At 41.1% G+C, this 22820-nt stretch overlaps 1 protein-coding gene across 3 annotated transcripts in view; it reads left to right on the top strand.

Annotated features, from left to right (window-relative positions):
• Positions 1-22820, top strand: part of HEPH (hephaestin) — an 86563-nt gene that overhangs the window by 27073 nt on the left and 36670 nt on the right. For all 3 annotated transcript variants that reach the window (XM_058658720.1, XM_058658718.1, XM_058658719.1), the window contains exons 10-15: positions 3490-3701; positions 4489-4639; positions 7567-7779; positions 19099-19312; positions 21319-21458; positions 22240-22371. In XM_058658720.1, the coding sequence (XP_058514703.1) occupies positions 3490-3701; positions 4489-4639; positions 7567-7779; positions 19099-19312; positions 21319-21458; positions 22240-22371 (1062 nt within the window). The remainder of the gene's footprint in view (positions 1-3489; positions 3702-4488; positions 4640-7566; positions 7780-19098; positions 19313-21318; positions 21459-22239; positions 22372-22820) is intronic.

Genomic DNA, 22820 nt, shown 5'->3' with positions numbered 1-22820 from the left:
TGGTGTGACCCACAGTAATCCCCGCCATGCCCTGCTACTGGTCCATCTCATACTCATGCTGTTGGATGCCACTGCCTCTCCAGCCAGGGCTGTCCCCAGCTCTGGTTCTCATGCTCACCAGTGGGAGCTGCAGCCCATCAGAGGGATGTTCACACTTCCCGTAATGGGCCCATTCCCAGTCCTGAACCTTGGACTTTCCAGGTGGTTCTACAGTCTAGCCTAACAGGACTTGCACCAAGTCCCAGCACTTGCCAGCTGATGCTGCAGCAAAACCTAACAAGCCTGCTCTCTGGCTCATGCATACACTAAATGGCTATTGTTGCTTAGCCAAGCATGGCTCTCCCTCAACCCAGCTGAGATACAGTCCAGAAGATTTTGTAGCCCTCCCGAGCCTGGTCTGCTTCCAGTCCCAGCTCTTACACTCACCAGCGGGAGCAGTGACCTAGCAGGGGAGTCCTTGTAGCATCCGCTACCAGGCTTGCCACCCCCTTCTGGTATACTGGTGAACTTTGGCATTCGCCAGCGGGTGCTACAGCCTGACTCAGCCTAGTCTGCCTTCAGTCCTAGTTCATGCTGGTGGGTGCTGCAGCCTAGCTTAGCCTGGACTGTCTCTAGTCCCAGCCCTAATGTGAACTGGTTGGTGTTGTGGCCCGACTCAGCCTGTCCTGAACCCTGTACTGGTTCTCACAACTGCCAGTGGTTGTTTTGAACTGGTACAGCCTGGCCATCCCGAGACCTGACCCACACCTATGCTAGCAGGTACTATAACACGACCTGGTCTGAGCTGCTCCCAGCCTTGATTTTTGCATTCACAGTTACTGCATCCTGACAGAAGAGTTTTCTGAACTCCTCTATCAGGTTTCCTTCCGGTGGCAGATCTTGTGCATACTGGTGGATTCTTGGCTTAGCCTAACCTTGGCCCACCTCCTATCCCGGCAGGTACAGCAACCTTGCCCAAGCAGCTCATATCTATTCTGGCTCTTAGCATTGGGTTCTACAGCCCAGCCGTGACTGGCCCTAGCCCCAGCTCTTTCATGGTTCAGCAGGTGCTGAGACCCAGCCCAGCCTGTCTTACACCCGTCTTGGCTTTAGCGAGAACTAGTGACTAGACCAGTCTGGCACACCCCAGTCCCAGTCCAGACCCATGCTGAGGACCACTGCAGCCATGTCTAGCTCAATTCTTGCCCCATTCCAGTTCTTGGGCTCACTAGTGGGAGCCAATGCCCAGTTGTAGTGTCCCCTTAGATCCCTGACCAGGTGCACTCCCATTCACAGATCTTGTATGTGCCGGTGTTTGCTCTGCTACAGCTTGCGATAACCCATCACCCGGCTTGGCCTTTGCCATAAGATGCTGCAGCCTGGCCTCTTAACACTTGAATTGTTGCTATGATACGGGATGCCAGCATTATAGACTTAAGCTGCTGAGCCACAGTGCTGGAAGCATATTAGTTTTACAAGCATTTTTGGATACTATAATTCAGGTTGCAGTGAATGAAGGCATGTCTTATAGCTTGAACTTGAGTTAGAATCCTAGAAGTGGTATTATTGAGTAATAGATTTTCTTGTTTTCTCCGAGACTGCTAACATACGATAAGCAAAATTATTATTTTTTGTTAATTACACTTCATTATGTGACACAGTTTCATAGGCTCTGGGATTCCCCCAACCCCTCCCCATACCATCCCCCCATGTTGGATTCCTCCACATTGTTGCAGTATTACAGTTCAAATTCAGTCAAGATTCTTTCATTGCAAGCATATACCAAGCATAGAGTCCAGCATCTTATTGTCCAGATAAATTCAACAGTTTCTTGGGGAGACCACCTCTGGTCTGAAGGCAGAGCTGGCAGAATATCATCCCGACCAATTAAAAGCCCCAACATAACATCAACAACAATTTACAACATTATGGAGATAATTGACATGGTATTGAGTAACCATTATGTTAGAAAGTGCAAGTTCTTAACCACGTCCTGTGACTACTTCATTGACATTTCAATTTTAGTTTTTTTACAGCCGGCTTCTACACACCTTAAAATGGCTATAGGGTACTATTCAGCTGTCCTGTGTCTATTTTCATTTTAGTGTTCAGCAGTTTATAATGTTGAAGCATAATTTTTACTGAACTTGGCAGATTTTAGGATAGTCTAGACTGGTTTATAACTCTAACAAGGCATATGTCAACAGTTGAGGTGCAGAACAGTTTTAGGAGGGGTGTGCAGAGAAATCGTTAATACTCCAGTGAGGAGTAACTAATCTTTGTGTCCTACCTAGTAAAGTATATGTGAGTCCACACTGACTGTTTTCTGTGTGGTTCTAAGCTTTCCTTGTTGCTCTCTGTCTATCTATTCTAATTATTAAACGAGTTCTGAAAGAATTAGGGCAAAGTTGAAGAGAAATCTAGAATTAAAGAGCATCTGACAAGGCAACTAGTTTTAGTTCTTCAAAAACTCAGTGCCAATAGGCATACTAGACAAACGACAACCAAATGGAAACTGAGAATCTTGATTCATCTGATTATAAAAAGAACTATGGTATTTTGAAGATCATTGGGAGATTGTTCATATATACTAATATCAGTCAATAGTGCAGAATTTTCTGAGATGTGATTAACAGTTTGGTAGCAAGGCAACAGATGCTTGTAAGTGATGTATTCAGGTGTAAAACGTTATGAAAAATGTATTTTACGTGCAAATGATTCAACAAAAACAAGTAAAGAACAGCTGTGTGTGCACGGGTGTACACATAGAAGTAGATGAAGGTGGAAAATGTTAACATTACACCCTTAATGGTAGGGTGATCATTGCACTCTAAAGTTTTCAGTGTGTTTGAAAATCTGAAAATTAGAAATTATGACAGAAATAACTGACAAGTTAAACCATCCAAAGTGACTCTCTCTTGTTGTAAGCTATATTACAAATTCACTTGTAATGATTTTGCTTCAAAATGTAATATGTGGAATTGCTTTTCCAGAGGATACACACAGTAACATTTTTGATACCTGCATACAGACTTCTGTCTGGAGAAATTTACAGTCCTGTCAATTTCAAGTTCTGTCAACATTATTGGAGAGGGCCCCTTTTTTCACAACCTCACCGGCACCAAGGAAGTACTTTCAATTTTTGCCAAAATGACAACCTTGTAGGCAAATATCAGGAGTAAAACTTACTTTGATTTGATTTGGTTACTTCAGATTAAATACTCTTCTCAGTGTTTATTACATGTCCACTTATTCATGAGATCTTAAAAGGTTATAGATAGTTTATCAACTTGAGGAAGTTCAAAGTGTCCCAGTTCATATAGCAAGTAGAGGCCGAGATAGAAGGTCAGATTCTAGTCTCCTGGCTCCTGGGAGACCAATATTCAATATTCCATGTTGCAATTGTCACTGCTGCTACAGATTGCTCTTTCAGTTTCTACTCTCTATCCCACTTTTGCTGCTGATGACCTTTAACCTGTGTGAGTGATGAGTCCCACGTGTTCTTTGCAGGCTTATCCCACTCTGGTTTGGTGGCCAAACCCTTTGAGAAAGTAACATACCGCTGGACAGTTCCTCCTCATGCTGGGCCCACCGCTGAGGATCCTGCCTGTCTCACCTGGATGTATTTCTCTGCTGCAAATCCCATTAGAGATACAAATTCTGGCCTGGTGGGCCCCCTGCTGGTGTGCAAGACTGGAGCCTTGGGTGCAGATGGCAAGCAGGTATTGTTAGGGGGCCTGCCTGGGAAACTTGCTGGGAAGGTGATGAAACTGAGTTCCTGAAAAGGATTTAAGTGTAAGACTCTCTTCTGGAGGTGACAACTTAGAAAAAAAAAAAATTAGCCAAACTGTTAAATTAGAAATTAATGGATAGTGACCTAATGGTTTCCTACATTTCACTTTTTACTCACTAACATGTTTTTTCCCTATCTGTTCCTTTTTAGTTCAATACTTCTCTTCCCAAATACTCCTAGAGCCTCGAATACTTGTTACTAATCTCCAAATCTCCTTTAATAGTTGTTTATCTTTATAAATAGCCCACCATTTCTACCTGTGTGGCATTGGGAAAGTTACTTGATTTCTTTTTGACTCAGTTTCTTTATCTGGGCTAGAATGGAAGAAGATACCTTGGGCTTCTGTGAGGATTTATGGAAATAATCACATAAAGTGCTTAGCCTAGCTTCTAGTATGCAGTAGGCAGAAGTAGCAGCAGCAACAATGGCAGATTTGTACTTTTCTTAGCTTGTGTTTTTTCCATTCCCTCTTTTATATATCGTTCCCTCCAGTCCTCTCCTTTTACTGTAACCTCCTTCTCCTACGATTTGAAGTTGCCTGGGGAAAAATTGCTTAGCAACAGCTGCAACTCTGCACAGGAGGTATGGGCATGGCTCTGAGTCTAGAAAAAAAAAAAATAAAGAGAATTGGGGGACCTGCAATATGAAGTCACATGGTTCCGAAATCCTGAAACATTTGTCATTTATACATGTTCTTTCTTCTCCTGGATATGCAGATAGGGGTAGATAAAGAATTATTTCTCCTCTTCACTGTGTTTGATGAGAACAAGAGCTGGTACAGCAATGCCAATCAAGCAGCTGCTATGCTGGATTCCCGACTGGTCTCAGAAGATGTCAAGGGATTTGAAGACTCCAATCAGATGCATGGTATGAAAACTACATTTGCCTTGGTCTACAACTGAGATGTTTCCAGTAAAAACTAGATCTAATTACAATCATGACAAATCTGAGAAACTATGTGTTCCATTGCTCAGTTTTGTCCAAACAACAAACTATACTGAGGGATTCAACCTAAAATGATGGATTATACTTATCACTTTCTGTGCTGTCGTGTGTTACACCATATGGAGGACATTGTAATCAAGTACTGTGAGATGACGATTATATACAATGAATCTGCTAGAGTCTGAATTATAAGCTGATGATCTTTCCATTCTTATTTTCTGCTACTTTTTTTTTTTTTTGCTTCTACACACCACATTCTGGCTAAGTGAAGCTATTTTCCCAGTGAAACTATCTTTTACTTTGATGATTTTTAAAAATTCTGTTTCCTACACTCCAAATACCCTCCTGACTTCTCTGTTCTCAGTCTGAGAAAATCTGCCCATTATCTAAGTCCCTGCTGAAATGATACTTCCTCCATGTAGCCATTTCTTAACACTCAAGCCCAGGGTGTTGACACCTTCTTATTAACTCGCATTGCATTTCAATCAGATCTTTTTAATAGCATGTTCCATATACTCCCGCACATTATAATTATTTGTTACATGAATTTTTGACTTCTGTTGGAGTATAGTTTCCCTAAAGATGAGTTTTGTTTGTTTCTTATCTCTGTGTACTGTACCCTGTCTAATACATAGTAAATGTTAATTGAATTAGCGAGCTATCAAATGAGTGGTTTGGTGGGTCAGTGGGTGGTAAGTGAATGAATGAGAAGACATGGTTCCAGTTAGCAAGGAGCTATAATGAGATGAGAATAATAATACCCGTGAAATAATTATGGAACAATCCAAGACAGACTATAATTAAGTGTCGAATTATGTGGAACAACCTTTAAATTCAGAGGAGGAGAACATTAGTAGAGAACAATCAAATTAAATAATTCTTGGAAAAGGGAGTTCTTAAGCTGGGGCCTGAGGACTAAATCAGCTTGCAATCAAGATCTTACAAGCAGAGGAAGCAGTATAAAAGGGTTGGCAATGGACTAGCAAAGAGGGTGACTCATTAAAGCTGATTCTAGTGGATGTAAAGGCTTTAGAAAGGATTAGTTTCAAGCAGGTTCTCTTGTATGCAAGGACTTCAAAACTTTGTGGAAAAATGAAACTAAAGTATGAGTTTATTTTTGATGAAGATTGCTTTAATTTATGTGAAAATCAGAGGTATATGGAGGTAGAGATGATAGAGGGAGAGGAAGAGAGAGAGGAGAGAGAGAGGGAAGAAGGCAGGGAGAGAGGGAGCAAGAGAGAGAGAGAAAGAGAAAGAGAAAGAGAAAGAGAGAGAGAGAGAGAGAGAATGAGAATGAGAATGAGAATTGGCTTTACTGCCGAAATAGCCCAAGTTGGACAAGGCCAACCCAGGATAATGTAACTCCATCTGAATCTCCTACGTGAGTGGCAGAGGCCTAAGTACTCATGCCATCTTCAGAAATGGAGCAGACTGGACTCCAACTGACATTTCTTCTTATATGGAATACTGGTATGGCAGTGGTGACTTGACTTGCTTTGCAAAAATGTTGGTCCCAAAATATGAGTTCATTTTGATGTAACTTTTGTTTGAAATCAATGCATGGCTTTTAAAGAAAAAAACATTTCATGTATTAACAATTTTTACATCAAGATATACTCCTAATTTTAATTCCATGTTACACAAGATTTGTCAAGTATAATTGAAGTAGGAGAGTGTGGAAGGTAAGAGGAAAAGACGAATGAGTGTGCTGTCTTTTGACTTCAGCTTTTAGTTGTCACCACCAGTTAAGTTCCAGTAGCTGGAGAAAGTAATACAATCTCCGAAGCCAAGATCATTTCAGTTTCAGGGTTATCGAGTACCCAGTTGGTACCAGGCAACATGCTGGGTACCCAAACAGTCACATAATAGAGAAAGAAAAATGATGTGCGTCATCACATCCCAATCTAGTGTAGGAAACACATTTATAGGTGAATTACTGGAATCTGTGAATAGGTGATGCTGGAGAGTTTCACAGAGCAAGTTCCATGGAACATGAATGTCATGGAAATCAGAGATAATAATGACTGTTTCACTCGGGGGGTGATATCTGAGCTGGCAAGTGTTAGGTGAGTTGTAGGTTGCTATAGAGAGAGAGAGATCCGAGGGGGAGTTTATTTCAAGCAGAGGGAACAGCAGGTGCAAAGTCAACTGATGCTTTCTGAACATCTAACATGTTTCAATCAATGAGAATGTGGAGAAAATTAGAGATTTCAGGGTAATAGTGTGCCTGTGTTTGTGTGGGGGGGTTGGGGCGGGGGTAAGATGGTGGACTACAGGTAGGTATATCAGGGAAGAGGCCATTGCAGGAATTCAGTCATGGAAGGATATGAGCCAAAATCAGGGCAGACATGATAAAGGTGAAAGGGAGAAGACAGATTGAGAGTTGAGCATGGAATCTTGTGCAAATTCAACTTTACGGCCAGGTGGAAAATGAGAATGAAACAGAGACAGAACAATCAGAGAGGTTGTAAGAGAATTGGAAAATCTTGTACCTCAGAAATAAAGGAGGGAGAGTTCTAAGAGAGCAAGAATAGGAGATGTTAGTAGTGTTTGTGTGAGTGTGTATGTTCAGGGATTGCAACAGTTCAGTGTTGCCAGAATATGAAGGCTGTTGTAGGAAGGTTAGTAGAGGGTTAGGCCACAAAGGCTAATTGAACCATCATCTCAAAAACACATCTTCATGGCTGGAGCTGCAGTGGCACAGAATAAAACGGCAAAGAATCCAGAATTTCTTTTGACTTTCAAGTTGTGGGAAGTCACAGTATAGAGCTGATACCATACTGCTGCTGGCCATGGCTGAAATAGTCTGGTCTCATCTCACTGTTTTGTTTTGTGTTTTTGTTTTCCAGCCATTAATGGGTTTCTGTTCTCTAACCTGCCCAGGCTGGACATGTGCAAGGGTGACACAGTGGCCTGGCACCTGCTAGGCCTGGGCACAGAGACTGACGTGCATGGGGTCATGTTCCAGGGCAACACTGTACAGCTTCAGGGCATGAGAAAGGGGGCAGCCATGCTCTTTCCTCACACCTTTGTTACGGCCATCATGCAGCCTGACAACACTGGTAAGTACTTTAACGTCTGGCCTTAGGCTCAGAAACTTTGTTGGGTGTAGGGTTGGGGGTAGGTGTAGGAGGAGGAGGGGAGACTGGTAAAGAGAAAAAGAGACATGTTAAAGGTGCTGAGAAATTCCCCAAGATATTTTTGTCTTCTCCCTCGTCAATGTGTTCTTTATGTTCTGGTGATTTGGGTCTTTTTTAGCTGAAAGAATTATAGAAATTAGGGAAGATGTATTCTAGAGCAACAGAATATTGGAATACAGTTCTCATATGGCAGAGAATGAACTTGGCCACCGTAGCCTGTTGATCACATAGATATTTTATGCACTCAGTCTTTGCATTTGGAGGCAGGTTGATGAGGTGTACCTATAACAACCCTTCACCTCTGATATTCTGTGAGGATTTCTGAAACCTCTCATTGATGTTGTTTTTGAGAGAGTGATTTTAAACACTATTCACCTAAGAATCAAAACACAGAAGGTTTATTCCGGGCCTTTTCATCAATATGCTATGTGATTTTATCTGAATCACTGTCCTTCTCCATGAATAGATATTACCACATTCCTTATTTGGTATTTCATGCAGAAATTTAACAAGGTTTCTTTATATTTCATGTATTTCTGATGTTACATAATATAGCAGTATTTTCTTTCCAGTCCCTAGGGTGTATTCTTTTTTCAGCCAGTAGGTGGCAATAATGTTCGTAAAAAATCTGTTTTACCTCGTTCCCACTAAACTTGAATATTAGCTGTAAACTCCATTAATATTTGGAGAACAAATCTTTAAGTAGATCTCTTTGATTATTGAATAAGTTCAACATTGCCATCACTTTAACAAATAAATGATGCAAAGCTGGTATTTCCAGATTTCTTGTATCTGTTTCTGTTCATTTATTTCTAATATTTTCTTGGCCAGGGAGATTATTGTAAGCAAATCATAATGATCAGTTAATGGAGTAGCATGGAGCAAGAGAATCAAGCGCTTACAGTGAGGCAGAGGCTAGAAAGCTCTTAATAACAAGATCCTTACTCTAGTCTCATCTCCAAAGGCAAATCTCAGGTTTAATATCTTTCCTGAAACAAACATCCAGTCTTCCTGAATAGATCTATATTTTTTCTTAAGGCTCACTCTGGGTAAAATGTTTGCGTCATATTGGAGCCCAGTGAGGGGGTGCTCTACAATAACTTAAAAAACATTCTGGTGGGCTGCTGGGAAGATGAAGAAGAGAATCAGTTTACAAGAATAAAGGTTTAAAAGATTAGTCTTGATCTTACTTACATTTTATTTTCTGGAACTTTAAAACTCTTTCTCAGGTTGATCATTTATCTCAGTGGTTGAGCTGTCTTAACTCACATCCCACATCAGAGTATCTGGATATGATTTCCAGCACTCTCTCTTGATTCCAGCTCCCTATTAATGCAGATGCTGGGATTTAATTGTTCAAATAATTGGGTCCTGCTACTCATAGGGGAGACCTGGATTGAATTTTTGGTTCCCAGCTTTGGTTCAGCCTCGTCTGCCACTGCAGGTGTTTGTGGAATGAACTAGTGGGTGGAGAATTCGCATTGTCTCTGTCATAATAGCTATGTCTGCCTGTCAAACAAACACATACGTAAATAATCAATACATTTGAAGAAATCTTTTCTCTTTTAATGAGATTTAATGTTGTAGAGCATCAGAACTGATGAGAATCTCTTTGAGATAAAAGTCAACTAAGTTAGTTTATTAATGAGTGAAAGACATACAGACGTGAGGGTGAAAATGACCTGCTCAGGTTTGAAGAATTTGCTTTATGTTTTTTCCAGCTTCTTTTTTCCCTTCTCCATCCAATCCTTTGTTGTTTCATGCTCATAGATGACCTCTGGAATATGAACTCCATTCTGCTCCTAAAACTGTACTCTTTGAATAAAATTGAGGGAGACTGTTGTGATTAGCTGTTTGAAGTCAGGGATAAGGTAGCCACGTTCAATGGGAGAGTCAGGACCAAAATCTAATTTCTATAGAGCAGATGTAGTGTGGTTAGTAGTAAATAAATATGTATATTTGAGAAGCAATTCAGAAGCTTTTTTTTAAAAATTTTATTGTATTGTTGTTGACAATCTTTACATAGTTAATCACGGTTAAAAAAAAAGTTCAGTGGGTATAGGGAAGTGCGCAATACTATTGTGTCCATATTGTTTCCATCATGTATCTGAGGTAAAGGGGGGATATTGAGGGAGAAGCCCCACCCGGTTTCGCGCCCACCCCAAGTCCCGGATGTGGGGCATGCTCTGAGATATTTGCTCAAGTGGTTTTAATAGTGCTCCAGTTATGAATTGCTGCCAGTTTCGCTCGATGAGGTCGTCCACTGAATGATATGGTCCATCATAAAGTCTCCGTTCACCCCGTTCGCTGCCAACATATAGCTGAGATGAATGATAGACCTGTTCTGTCTTCTGTCTTTTCTTGGTTAGAGTTCTGAGTTCAGCATTTCGATTGGGGAGATCTCCAAAGAAACCTTGAGGTATTCCCAGACCAGATTCTTGTATGTTCTAGCAAGCACAGGGCCCGGCACAGTCCATCACCCCAATCAGCTGGTGGTTGCAATTGCTGGGTTGTTTCTGTTTTCGGTCCCGAGTTGCACTGGAACCAATGGGTGCTGCAGTCCAGTCTGGTTCTGCCCAGCAGATACTCGGCCCTTACATCAACCAGTGGGAGCTGCAGCCTAGTCGGAGTGACCCACAATAACCCCCATCAGGCCCACCCCCTACCCTGGTTTGCCAGTATGTGTAGCACTAGACCAGTCTGTCCCCCATCCCATTTGGCTCTTCTACTTGTCAATGGGTATTAAAGCTTAGTTCCATCTAACCAACTCAACCATCCAGCCCTCACGGATGTTGTTGAGTGCCTCTCTGTCTAGCCACCCCAGCCCCCATCCTAGTTTTCATGCCCTCCCACAGGACTAGTGACCCAGGAAGGGGGAACCCACTTTTTCCCTCCCAGGTCTCTCTCAGTCCCGGTTTATGCACTCTTTAGGTGGTTCTGTGATTTGACTTGACAGAATTAGTCCCCAGTGCCAGCTTCTGCCAGCTGATGCTGCGCCCAAGCCCAAACATCCCTCACCCGCTCTAATTTATGCTTGCACCCACAGGAATAATCAGCCCAGCCTGGCTTTTCCCTGATCTAGTCCACATGCACCGCACAAGTGTTGCAGCCTTGCTTAGTCGGGTCTGTCCTCATCCCAGCCCACGCTCTCCAGTGGAAGTAGCTTTCTGGCAAGGGGACGAGCCCCTTAATCCCCCTGCCAGCTCTGTCCCTCCCTTTCTGGATCTCGTGCGTGCTGGTTGGGTGCTGCAGTCAAATCCAGTACAGGCAACCTCACCCTGGCATTCCATAATGTGTACTGGTTCTGTTGCAACCAAACCCAGCTCAACCCACACTCTGTTCTGGTGTTCGGATTTGCCAGTGGATGACATGAACTGATTTAGCCTGGTCTGCCCCTGACCCATGCCGAATGTGTGCCAGTGGGAAACTTTCCATGGCCTCTTCTGGGCTGTTTCCTATCATGCTTCTTGCGCTTACCTGCAGGGACTGTGTCCTGCCAGAGGAGTTGCCCAGGCTCCTCCATCAGAACCCCTCCCAATGCCAGATTTTGCGCATGCCAGGGGGTCCTTGAGCCAGCCCTACTCACTTCACCTCCTGTCCTAGCAGGAACAGTGGCTTTTCCCGGCTGGCTTTCACCCCATTCTGGTTCTTGTTGTTGGATGTTTCAGCCCAGCCATGGCTCGTCCATACCCAACTACAGCTCATATATGGCTCAGTAGGGGGTTGAGACCCAGACTAGTCAGTTCAACATCTACCCTGGTTCTCCATGACACCAGATGGTGTTGGGGTCTGAACTGGCCTGGTGCATCAAATCCCAGTCCACACTAGTGCCTCGGGTGACTGCAACTGTTTCCTAGATAAAACGCAGCCCCCTTTCCAGCACATGCGCCCCTTGGTGGGAACCTCAACCCTGTTAGGGTGTCCAACTAGGGGAACTTGTATTTCCACAGGGTTGGGCCCACACAACCCCATAGAGTCTACCCCCAGACCAAGTTCTCTCGCGTGCTGGATACAGTCTTGACCCTGTCAAATGTGACCACTCCACCACTCCACCAAACAGTTGGGTAATGGTGCCCATCACTGCCAAAGAGGCCCCCATCCATAGTATTGGTGTGGGCTGGTGTGTGACGATCAGTGATGTTCTAGGCAAGCAGGCCATTTCTGTATTCCAAATTGGGTTGGTGTATCTGACTAACCGTAATTGTCTCCTGGGTACTTCCCTCCAAACCACCAGGTCTCAGTCCCCACGCATTCCTAAAACTTCCATGACCCTGTCACTGGGAATCACCAAAGATTCACTACCACCTACACTAAAATTGGACTTAGTCATGGGTGTCCCAGGCAGCAAACCTATCTTAAAAAACCCCAAAGCAGGCCCCCAGGCAGCCAGCAGGCAAAGCCTGGCACCACATGGTGCACTGGCCGCCCTGGGTGAGGCCGAGGACTAGTTCACTGCCTTGCAGCAGTGTCTTTGGCGTGAGCCCCCAGCATTGGGTCCAACTCGGCAGGGGCACCCCCTACAGCCGCCACACTGTGAAGAGCAGCACTTGCCCTCAAACCCAAGGCCCGACCGGAAGCTTTACTGAAGAGATCTATCATGTTGTATATTGGATGCTTACAATTATGTCTAAACAAATAGAAAAATGCAGGCTCAGAAAAGTTCATAAAAATATTGAGTTTGAGTTGTGTGAATCTATGGATGATTTTTTTTTAAAGATTTATTATTATTGGAAAGCCGGATATACAGAGAGGAGGAGAGACAGAGAGGAAGATCTTCCATCTGATGATTCACTCCCCAAGTGAGCCGCAATGGGCCGATGCGCGCCGATCCAAAGCCGGGAACCTTGAACCTGTTCCGGGTCTCCCACACGGGTGCAGGGTCCCAATGCATTGGGCCGTCCTCGACTGCTTTCCCAGGCCACAAGCAGGGAGCTGCTGGGATTAGAACCGGCGCCCATATGGGATCCCGGGGCGTTCAAGGCAAGGACTTAAGCCGCTAGGCCACTGTGCCGGGCCCTATGGATGATTTTTAAATCCTCCTTTCTCTCTTAATAGAATTATCTAACATTTAGCAGAAACCATTGTATTCTTTTTAATAGTAACAGCTGGCATAATATCCTTACTTCTTCTTAGTATAACTACTGATATGAGAGCTTTAATAGTCAAAGAAAGTGGCACATGAAAAGGTTAAAGCTCTCAAATATTATTTTCCGCAAATTCATGTTAGATGTTTCAGCAGTAAAGAGAATATTTATTACAATCCTGGCCTTTCATTATGACTTCTTTCATACTTTTGCCACTGGAGTTCTTTTTTTATTCAGTTTCATCTGACCATTTTTTTTTCCTTCTCCAATCCTTTCCTCCTGTTCTTTAATGTTTCATCTCTTTTGTTCATTATTTTTGCTTTCTTTTTTCTTACCTCCAGTCTTGGGTCTTTTCTCCATTTCTCCTTTCTGTCCTTTCTTGAAGATTTGTCTCCTGTTTTGCCTTTTCTCTTTCCTTCTTTTGCATTTCCTCCTTCACTTCTTTCTGGCTCTCTCTTTTTTCCCTTTTCCTTATTTTTACTAAGTTCCTTATTTTTCTTCTTTGTCTTTTCTTCTTTGTTCTTGCTCTCCCTTTGGGTTTCTTTCCCCATTCTACTTCCTTTTTCCCAATTTTATCTTTTCTATTTCTTGACTAGCATCTGTTTTCCCCTTTATTTTTCTTAATTCCCTTTCCCTTTAATTTCCTCCAGTATTTCTTTCTTCTTTTTCCCTTTTCTTAATTCTGTTCTTCTTGCAGTCTTTTGTTACCGCTGCTTTTTTCCTTTGTTCCTTTTTATTGTCTTTTCAGATTGTTGATGTAGGCATTGAGAGGGGAGGATGAATGAGACAGCTCACAGTTAAAGTGAAAAAGAAGCTAGGTATACGAACACTGTTTAAAAAAACTATTAAGATGATATCTGCTAAGAGATATGAAGGCACACAGGGAGCTATGACAAATTCTGCTTGGTCTGCGAAGCTTTGCCAGGAAAGCAGACATTCAGACTGAGATTTTAAAGGTGAGTAATCTGCCACCAGACAGTGAAATAGGGTTTGTGATGATAAGGGCATTATAGGCAATAGAAATCAGGTAGGTGGTGATATATAAGCAGCATTTTCCCAGAAAAGGTTCAACAGGTGAATTTGATTCAGTGGGTCTCAACTGGAGCTAGTATTCTAACATATCATTAGAAGTGTGGAGGTACATTCAGTTGGTACACTAGCAGAAGGTGTGGATGGGGTGGTACTGGCACTTGGAGGTTGGCTAAAGCTTTCTGCAGTGTGTAGGAAGTCCTATATAAGGAAAAAGAATCTTACTCAGATTACTCATGGCATCCTGTTGTAGAATATCAAAAGGTAGGATTTAAAGGGATACAAACTGGCTGAAGATCCGGTTTTGTAAAGAGAAGAAGCCTTGTTAAAGCAGTTAGCACTTCATTTTCTACCTTATGGGAAGCAATGGAAAATTCTGTTTCTTTTACTATAAGGATAAGTGACAGGATGTGATTTTCAATTTTTCTGTTTACTAGGGAATATTATGATAATGGCACTGAGTCAGAAGGAAACAAAGCTCTAGAGATACACGAGAAGGCTCTTGAAATAAATGAGAGCTTGCCGGCTGGTGGGGCATTGGAGATGGAGAGAAGAGTTTAAGAATATATGAGAGAGGAATGGCAGAACTTCTAGAAGGGCTGATCCAGAAGAAAGGATGTTTGAGATTTCTAGCTTGTGGACTAGGTGGATGGCAGTATCATTAACTTATTGAGCACATAAGAAACAGTAATAAGGAGGCAAGGCTTGGATAAAAAGTTAATTAGAGGAAACATTTAGTTGTAGGTTTCTGGCTAAATTCAGTTGATGTTGATTTCACAGTGGGTAGTTGTGAATATTTCAAGCCTGGAGAAGCCTGGACCAGACAGAGTTCGAACTGTTCTCATAGTACAAGTCCAGAAATATGTAGAGTGCAGGAATGAAAATTCAGGGAATAAGTTTAAGGGTTAGAAAGGAGTAAAGGGAAAATAAAGGATTGCTCAAAAAAGTAGCAGGAGATTCAGAAGCCAGGGTGAGAATACCATAGAAAAAGAAGTGGCTTGGACAGTGGCATCCACATAAGGAAATTCAGATTATGTGGCTATCCTCAGGTTGCTTGACTCTTTGTCTTCTACCTGTTCTATCACCTTAGGTGATCATCACACTTTCTTTACAATTTACCCTAACTTAGGCTTTTGGCTGGTGAATACAATATCTCTTTTGTATCCACAACTCACTCAACACACGTAAGGGCACTTCAAAAAGTTTGTGGGAAAGTAGAATGAGAAGATAAGCCTTTCTGAAAAAAAGTTTGGAAATCTGTGCATATTTTTTCAAAATTTTTTTTAAAATTCATTTTATGAATACTTTGTGTATGGATTTAGACTTTTATTTATTGTTGAAAATTCTTTACTTAGGCTGAGGAATTTCAATTTTTTTTAAAAAATACCTAATTTGAAAAGCAGAGTTCTAGAGGTCTGATGGGAGGGTCATCTCCCTTCTGCTGGTTTACTCCCTAAACTGCTGCAACATCCAGGACTGAGTCAGGCCAAATCCAGGAGTTAGGAGCTTGATAATGGGTCTCCACATGGGTGCAGGGGCCCTAGCGCTTGGACCACCTTTTGTTGCTTCTCCAGACAAATCAACATGAAATTGGATCAAAAGTGGAGCAGACAGGAACAACATCCATATAGGATGTCAGTGTTGCAGGCGGCAGGCTAACTCACTTCACTGCAGTACTGGATCCAGATTTCAGAATTTTTATACCAAAAGAAACTTGCTTGTCGTCATATATCTCTTCAAATTTTTGAAATGACCTCATATTTACTGTATAGCTCAGTGTCCTAAGAATAGGGTGGAGAGACACACAAGACAGATATGATCTTTACTCTCAGAGTCTAGCCTCAGTAAGTATAATTGAAGACAATGATACAGTTCATGAAGGAGATAAAATGCAGTAAGGTGCTAAAATTGTAGAAGGATTAGAGAAGATGTTTAAGAAAGTCCTTTCTGAGAATGTGTCAGAAGCTTCTTTTGAAATAACGAGTGAAATGGAACTATATGAAGATTGCTGAGCAGAGCAATCTAGGCAGTGGGACCGTCAAGTGTGAATTGTCTCAGATGAAACAATCATAATCCAGTCCGTGCTCAGAAAGAAAGAGAGTATGATTGGAGCATAGGGAGCTAGAAGAGGACTGACACAACATATGATGATAAATGTTGAGAAGCGTAGGATCATAATAGGAATCTAGGTTTATTCGGAGCATGAGTGGAATATTTAAAGGAAAGGAGTGGAGCCAGTGTCATGGTTTAGCAGGTTAAGTTACTGGCTCTGACATGGAAATATGGGTGCTGATTTGATACCTGGTGGCCCTATTTATAATCTAGATCCCTGCTGATGTGCTGGGAAACTAGCAAAAGACATCCAGGTGTCTGGACCTCTGCCCGCATGTGGGAGACTTGGGAGGAATTCCAAGTTTCTGGCTTCAGCCTGCCACAGCCCAGGCAGTTCAGGCCATCTGGGGAGTGAGCCAGCAGCTGGAAACTCATTCTCTCTCTTTTCTCTCTCCCTCTTGTAACTTTGCTTTTCAAATAAAAAGCTAAAGCTTAAAAAAATAATACGAAGAAGAATTGTGTTCTGTATATTTGTAAAAGAACACCATGGATGATGTGTGGATAATGATGGAAGAGGGCAGAAGAAGCAGCAGAAAGGATGTTTGTAGTTTTAGAATTTTCCAGGTAAGATATGATACTGGCTTGAACTAGGGAAGTAGTGGTAGGAATGAGGGGCAATTTTGATGGAGTTTCTTGATGGAATGGATGAGGGGGTAAGACAAATAAACGAATTGGGAAGCAGGTATGGATAGAAAAAAAATGGAGTTCTTATTTCCATTAGTTCTTATTACATTAGTATTTCAATATATACCACTGCAAGGGATTATTTTTAAACAGCACAACACTTAGTTCTTAACTGTCTGGTTTAGATGTAAACTGCACGAGGAATAGAGAAGCCAAGAACATTGATTCAACTTGGGCCAGAGAAGTTAGAGAGCATTTTGTGGAAGCGGAAAAAAAAAATACAAATTGGTACTTGGGCAATGAATTGGCTTTCACAAATACTTTGGAGTAGAGTGGGCAGATACTCTCCAAGAAGAGGATGACAATGAGATATGAAAAACTTGAAAAATGTTGTGGAAAATTATGAAAGATAAAATTATTTTGTTGTAAAACTTTAAATCCACTCACAGTAATTTTTTTCCTACATCTTTCTGGAACTTTTTGAAGATCCCTTAAATGTGACAAGGATTGTGAGACACAGATATAATTGAAGTAATAATTGAACTGTATGTGATGGGGGAATGGGTTTAGGATTTTCTCATAGAGGACTTTGAAAGCTTGGAAGAAATGTTTGTAGTAAAGAGAAATGAAATAGATAATCAGATAAGGGAACAGGGACAGTAACTGTGCATGGAAGCTAGACTTTCGTGATCAATATTCTCTTGAACATGGACATTCTTTGCATTGAAACAGAAGCTTAATGTTAGATCCAGGCAGCACCACAACATACAGATTCAATGATATCTCAGCATTATGTTTAAAACACTCAGCAATTTCTCTATCTTGGAGAATGCTTCCTATGTTTTCCTCCAATAGTTTGATAGTTTCTTGGTGCTGGTTTAGTTGCTTGAACAATTTAGAGCTGATTTTTGTATAAGGTGACAGGTGGGTGGATGGGGGTCTTGCTTCTGAATTTTTACAGACTGCTATGCAATTGTCTCAACAGCATTTGTTGAAGAAACCAGACTTTTCTCCTGGGTTATTTTCCATTCTTTTCGAAGTTTAATTGACTGTACATTTGTGGGCTCCCTTCTGGGGTTTCTCTTTTGTTCCATTGATCTTCTCTGTTTCTGTACCAGTTCCAGACTGTTTTGATGACCACTGCTCTGTAGTGTGTCTTGAGGTCTAGAATTGTGATTTCTCCTGCTTGAATTTATTCTTCAGGATAGGTTTGGTGGTCTCTTGTGGTCTCTTGTGTTTTCAGATGAACTTTTGTATCATCTGAGAAGAATGTTGTTGGGATTTTTATTGGAACTGCAGGAAGTGAAAGATGAAATATATAAATGGGACTACATCAAACTGAAACAATTCTGTACAGTAAAGGAGACGCTCAACAAAGTGAAGAGGCAACCAATTAAATGGGAGAAACAGATAGGGAACTAATATCCAGGATTTACAAAGAGCTTCAGAAAATCAATGACAGCAAAAAACAACCCTGTGATAAAATGGCCAAAGGAATGAACAGTTTTCAAAAGCACAAATTCAAATGGCTAATACACAGATGAAGAAATACTCAGGCTCCCTAACTGTCAGGGAGAGACAAATAAAAATCACATTGAGGTTCCTCTAATGCTAGTGAGATTATTCTACATTCATAACTCTACTAACAACACCTGCTGGCGTGGATGTGAGGAGTAATGTACCCTCATTCACTGTTGGTGGGAGTGAAGGCTGGTACAACCACTATGGAAGTTAGTATGGAGAATGCTAAAAGAACTGAAACAGACCTGTTGTATGACCCAGCTATCCCACTTCTGGGAATATATTCAAAGGAAATGAAATCTGCATTTGAGAAAGGCATCTGTAATCCTATATTTACAGCAACACAACCTACAAAAGCAAAGACATGGAAGCAATCAAGATTCCCATCAAAAGAGGATTGGATAAATAAACCATTGTACATCTCGTCCATGGAATACTGCTTAGCCATTAAAAGGAGTGATAAAGAATGACCTTCATTCTACTGGCATGGGAACTGAGACATAAAGAGATATAGAGATTGCCTTTGGGGTGCAGTGTTAATAGGTGATATTTAGGGTTATTAATTATCCCAGTTTTCCAAGCACTGAGTGTTTTTCAGGAATGTGGAACTTTTATGGAAAATTATGAAGGCCCTGGCCAAACAGGGAAGAGCTGGTTATTTATAGTAGCAGAATTCATTTCAAATACAATGTAGCTCTTAACCTCTGTGTTCATTATTCTCAATGAATATATAGTAATCTTTTATCTAGTGTGTAGAGGAATTTTATCTGAAACTACTCACCCTCATCAGTGTGTCTAGGAATATGTAGGAATTCCCAGCCACTGCCCAGGTGTGTTATGAGTCAGAATTTGCTCTCTGATCTTCCCTCAGGGACATTTGAGATTTACTGTCAGGCAAGCAATCATCGAGAAGCTGGGATGACAGCAATTTATAATGTCTCCCAGTGTCCTGGCCACAAACCTAAGCCTCGTCAACGTTACCAGGCTGCAAGAATCTACTACATTATGGCAGAAGAGGTCGAGTGGGACTATTGCCCTGATAGGAGCTGGGAACTAGAATGGCACAATCAGACTGAGAAGCACAGGTAAGCAAACATTGACCAGTGTATCAGAATTTCAATGAATGATTTTGCAAATGAAAATTCATGAACTCTGAAATAAGAAAGCATTTGTCTAAAGTTATCTAATATGATAACATATCAGAGTACAGAGACTAAAGAGCTTCTGAATTTACACTCACCACTACTTCATTGATATACTGTGGGGCTGAAGTTAAAGACCTGTCCCACATGACCCACATCCTTATATTCTTTTTTTTTTTTTTAAAAATACGTATTTATTTTTTAATTTTACTTCTTTTTATTATTCTCGTTACATGATATATTCCATAGGGCCTAGGTTTTCCCTTATCCCCTCTCCAATTCCTCCCCCCCACTTAGTTTCCCTATATCATTACTATAGTATAGTTCTTCATACACAGTCATATGTCCATTATTGCTGTCATGAACAATGGCAGAGAGTCCAGCATTATATTGTCAAGATACAGTAAACAGTTTCATTGGGAGTCCATCTTTGTCTGGAAGTAGAGATGCACACTGCATTGTATCCTCACATCTGGATATGATAGTCTTCATTACACAGTTACTATACATCCCCTTCAATGAAAAGCCACAAAGCATAGTCAACAACAGGAAGAGAAAAAAGAAATTAACAATACCATGAAGTTACATAACATGCTACTGAATGACTAATGAATCGCTGAAGAAACAAAAAAGAAAATCAAGAACCTTCTTGAAGAAAATGATGCTACTGTATTCTTTAACTTTCTTTTTATTAGTTACCTGGAAATAGTTGTCCTGGAATTTAAGTTTCAAGAGAATGTACTCAGGGGACTGCATACTCCAAGCCAGGATGTCCAGCTAGTAGTAAATAGAAAATTTCAAACCACCATGGTTTTGATAAGATAGCATTCTATTTCTTGTTCACCTGAAAGTAAAGATATCAGCAAACTTGGTATGGTGGGTGAACTTTCTTTCCCACAATTTTCTTGCTTTCATATCTGGGACCATATTGCATTTTCAAGTTATATTCATGTCCAGATATATCAAAAGGGGAGAAAGAAGTCCAGGAGAAGCATCACTGCCTGTAAGGAGATAAAGGAGAAGCTTTATACATCTTTTTATAAAAAAATCATACCTCATTATCCTGATCTTATTCATATGGCCTAAAGGGTATCCTGAAAATCTAATCTGGCTAGGAAGCCATGTACTCAGCTCAGATAATTATTTTAAAAATAAGTTAAAGAGAATGGAAACTTAGGTGCAGGTGAGCAGTCTCCACTAAGCTTAGTTTTTGTGCTCACCACCTTTCACAAATCCTACCTATTATATTGGTGGTAGCTTGCTGATTTGCTCTGGGAACAAGGAGAAGTGCCTTTTCTTCACTGAGCCTTGGTTTACTCATCTTTAACGTGATCTGGTATATTTAAAAGAACACAGAGAAAGGTGGAAGAAATGATCATTAGCGGGCTTGAATCTAAGTCCTGGTTCCTTTTCTGGTTGACAAGATCACTGTAGACAGTTTCTGTCACTTTTGGTCCACTAATTGAACCTCTGGGACCTGGCGACCTCATAGCCCTGTTGGGAATGTCAAATGGTAAAATATAAACCAGAAAACATCTCATAACATGAAATCTATAAGATTTCATTTTCTTTCTTTCTTCACATTTTATTTCAAACAGCACCAGTTAATACTCTCCTGTCACTTTGAACCTTGTCCCTTTGTCAAGCTACTTCCATCTAAGATACCATTAAGGTTAAAGCTGCGTACCAAAAATTTTTAGCCTAGTGTTTTGCCATGTTAATTGTACTATAAATTCCTATCCAGATGATGTTAAAAAGGAGCATATATAGATACTGAAATGTGCCACGTTTAATGATAATTGTGTAGGTGATGTGTTTGTTGGAGACTGTGACATCATAAGGACTAGGTACCCTCCTTTCTGTGACATAAAGATCATTCTTAGATTTCCTGTATCTGGAAATGAGGAGCTGAGGGCCAGGTACTGATGCTACTCTTTGGATTTATGTAGTTATGGTCATCTTTTCCTGAGCAACAAAGATGGGCTCCTGGGTTCCAGATACAAGAAAGCTGTATTCAGAGAATATACTGATGGAACATTCAGGATCCCCCGGCCAAGGACTGGAGAAGAGGAGCACCTGGGAATCTTAGGTAAGGAAATTCCACTGCCTTCCGAATAGTCGAAAGCTTGTGCTTCTCCTGGGACAACTATACCATATTAGAAAGTCCTCCTCATTCCCAGTATTTCCTTATGATAGAGTATGTATATTCATGTTGTATAAAGTAACCATAAAAAAATCAGCCCTAAAGGGAGCTATCATAAATTCCCGTGCAATGTGATTCAAGTTTTTCTAGGTCTTCTATATTTTTGAGATTAGGGGTCTTTGAGGATGGATTTCGTCTGATGCTAAAGTCAGAAGTACTTGAGAATCAAAAAAGTATTGGAAAAAAAAAGCTAAAACAGGGAACCAATATTACCTCTACATATCACAATTATTGTTGTGTTCACTTTTACTTCTGTAGTAGATAATGTTCTTATTCTCATCCAACCACAGAAGGGACCCACTGACCCCTGAAGTTATTTTTAAAATATTTTTTATTTGCTGCCAGACTCTCACTGCTAATGATAATTCCTCAGAGACATGATTAGCCAGAGTCTTTGGCTCTAATAGATACAAGATTGAAACGGAGATGTGAGAGCAATTGGAGGAATCATCCTATTTTTGAAGCATCCTCATCCAACGGGTAGCAACATCAGCTTAAAAGTTTCTGAATCTGAATGTGAAGTCAGCCATAATTTTCAGTCTCAGAAGGATCGAATTGATCCTTAGGGAAAACACTCAATTCTATGGAACTCTCATATTTTTCACTTTAATTTATTCCTGATTCACTATTCCACTAATAACATTTTTGCTTATTGTGCATAAATTAGGCCCGCTGATCAGAGGAGAAGTTGGAGACATCCTGACTGTGGTGTTCAAGAATAATGCTAGCCGCCCCTATTCGGTGCATGCCCATGGAGTGCTAGAATCTACTACTGGCTGGTCACAAGCTGCTGAGCCTGGTGAGTAGGAATATTTAGTGATGAGACAAAAAGTTTGCAGCACCTGTGCCTCAGCCTTTTGGTCTTGCTCCTTAAAAATATTATACTCTGAAAGACTTAAAACAGGAGTGATAGTCGATACAAAATTACAACCTGAGTTTATCTCTATAAAGTACTCACTTCACAATCATAGACTAGGCTGTGGCTTTGCTTTGGTTAGTGTTCCTGATTCAGGTGCCAAAACAGTACACTTTTGGTTGCAGTCTGAGCTCCTTACCTGCCCTAGAACACAGACTGGTCCTTAACCTCAGTTACATATTATATAGTTCTTGTCATCCCAGTACAAACTGAGCTCTAACTCAATCCCTAACACCAAATACAGAGTGACCACATTCGTTTCCATTGATTCACAGATTGCATAAATACTGGAGACCTTCAGGATGACAGGAAAAACTTTAGATGTCATGGAT

The sequence above is a fragment of the Ochotona princeps genome, chromosome X (genome assembly GCF_030435755.1).
Source record: "Ochotona princeps isolate mOchPri1 chromosome X, mOchPri1.hap1, whole genome shotgun sequence".
Taxonomy (NCBI): Eukaryota; Metazoa; Chordata; class Mammalia; order Lagomorpha; family Ochotonidae; genus Ochotona; species Ochotona princeps.
Note: the sequence above shows the minus strand (reverse complement) of the source record. Positions and strands in the feature narration are given on the sequence as shown.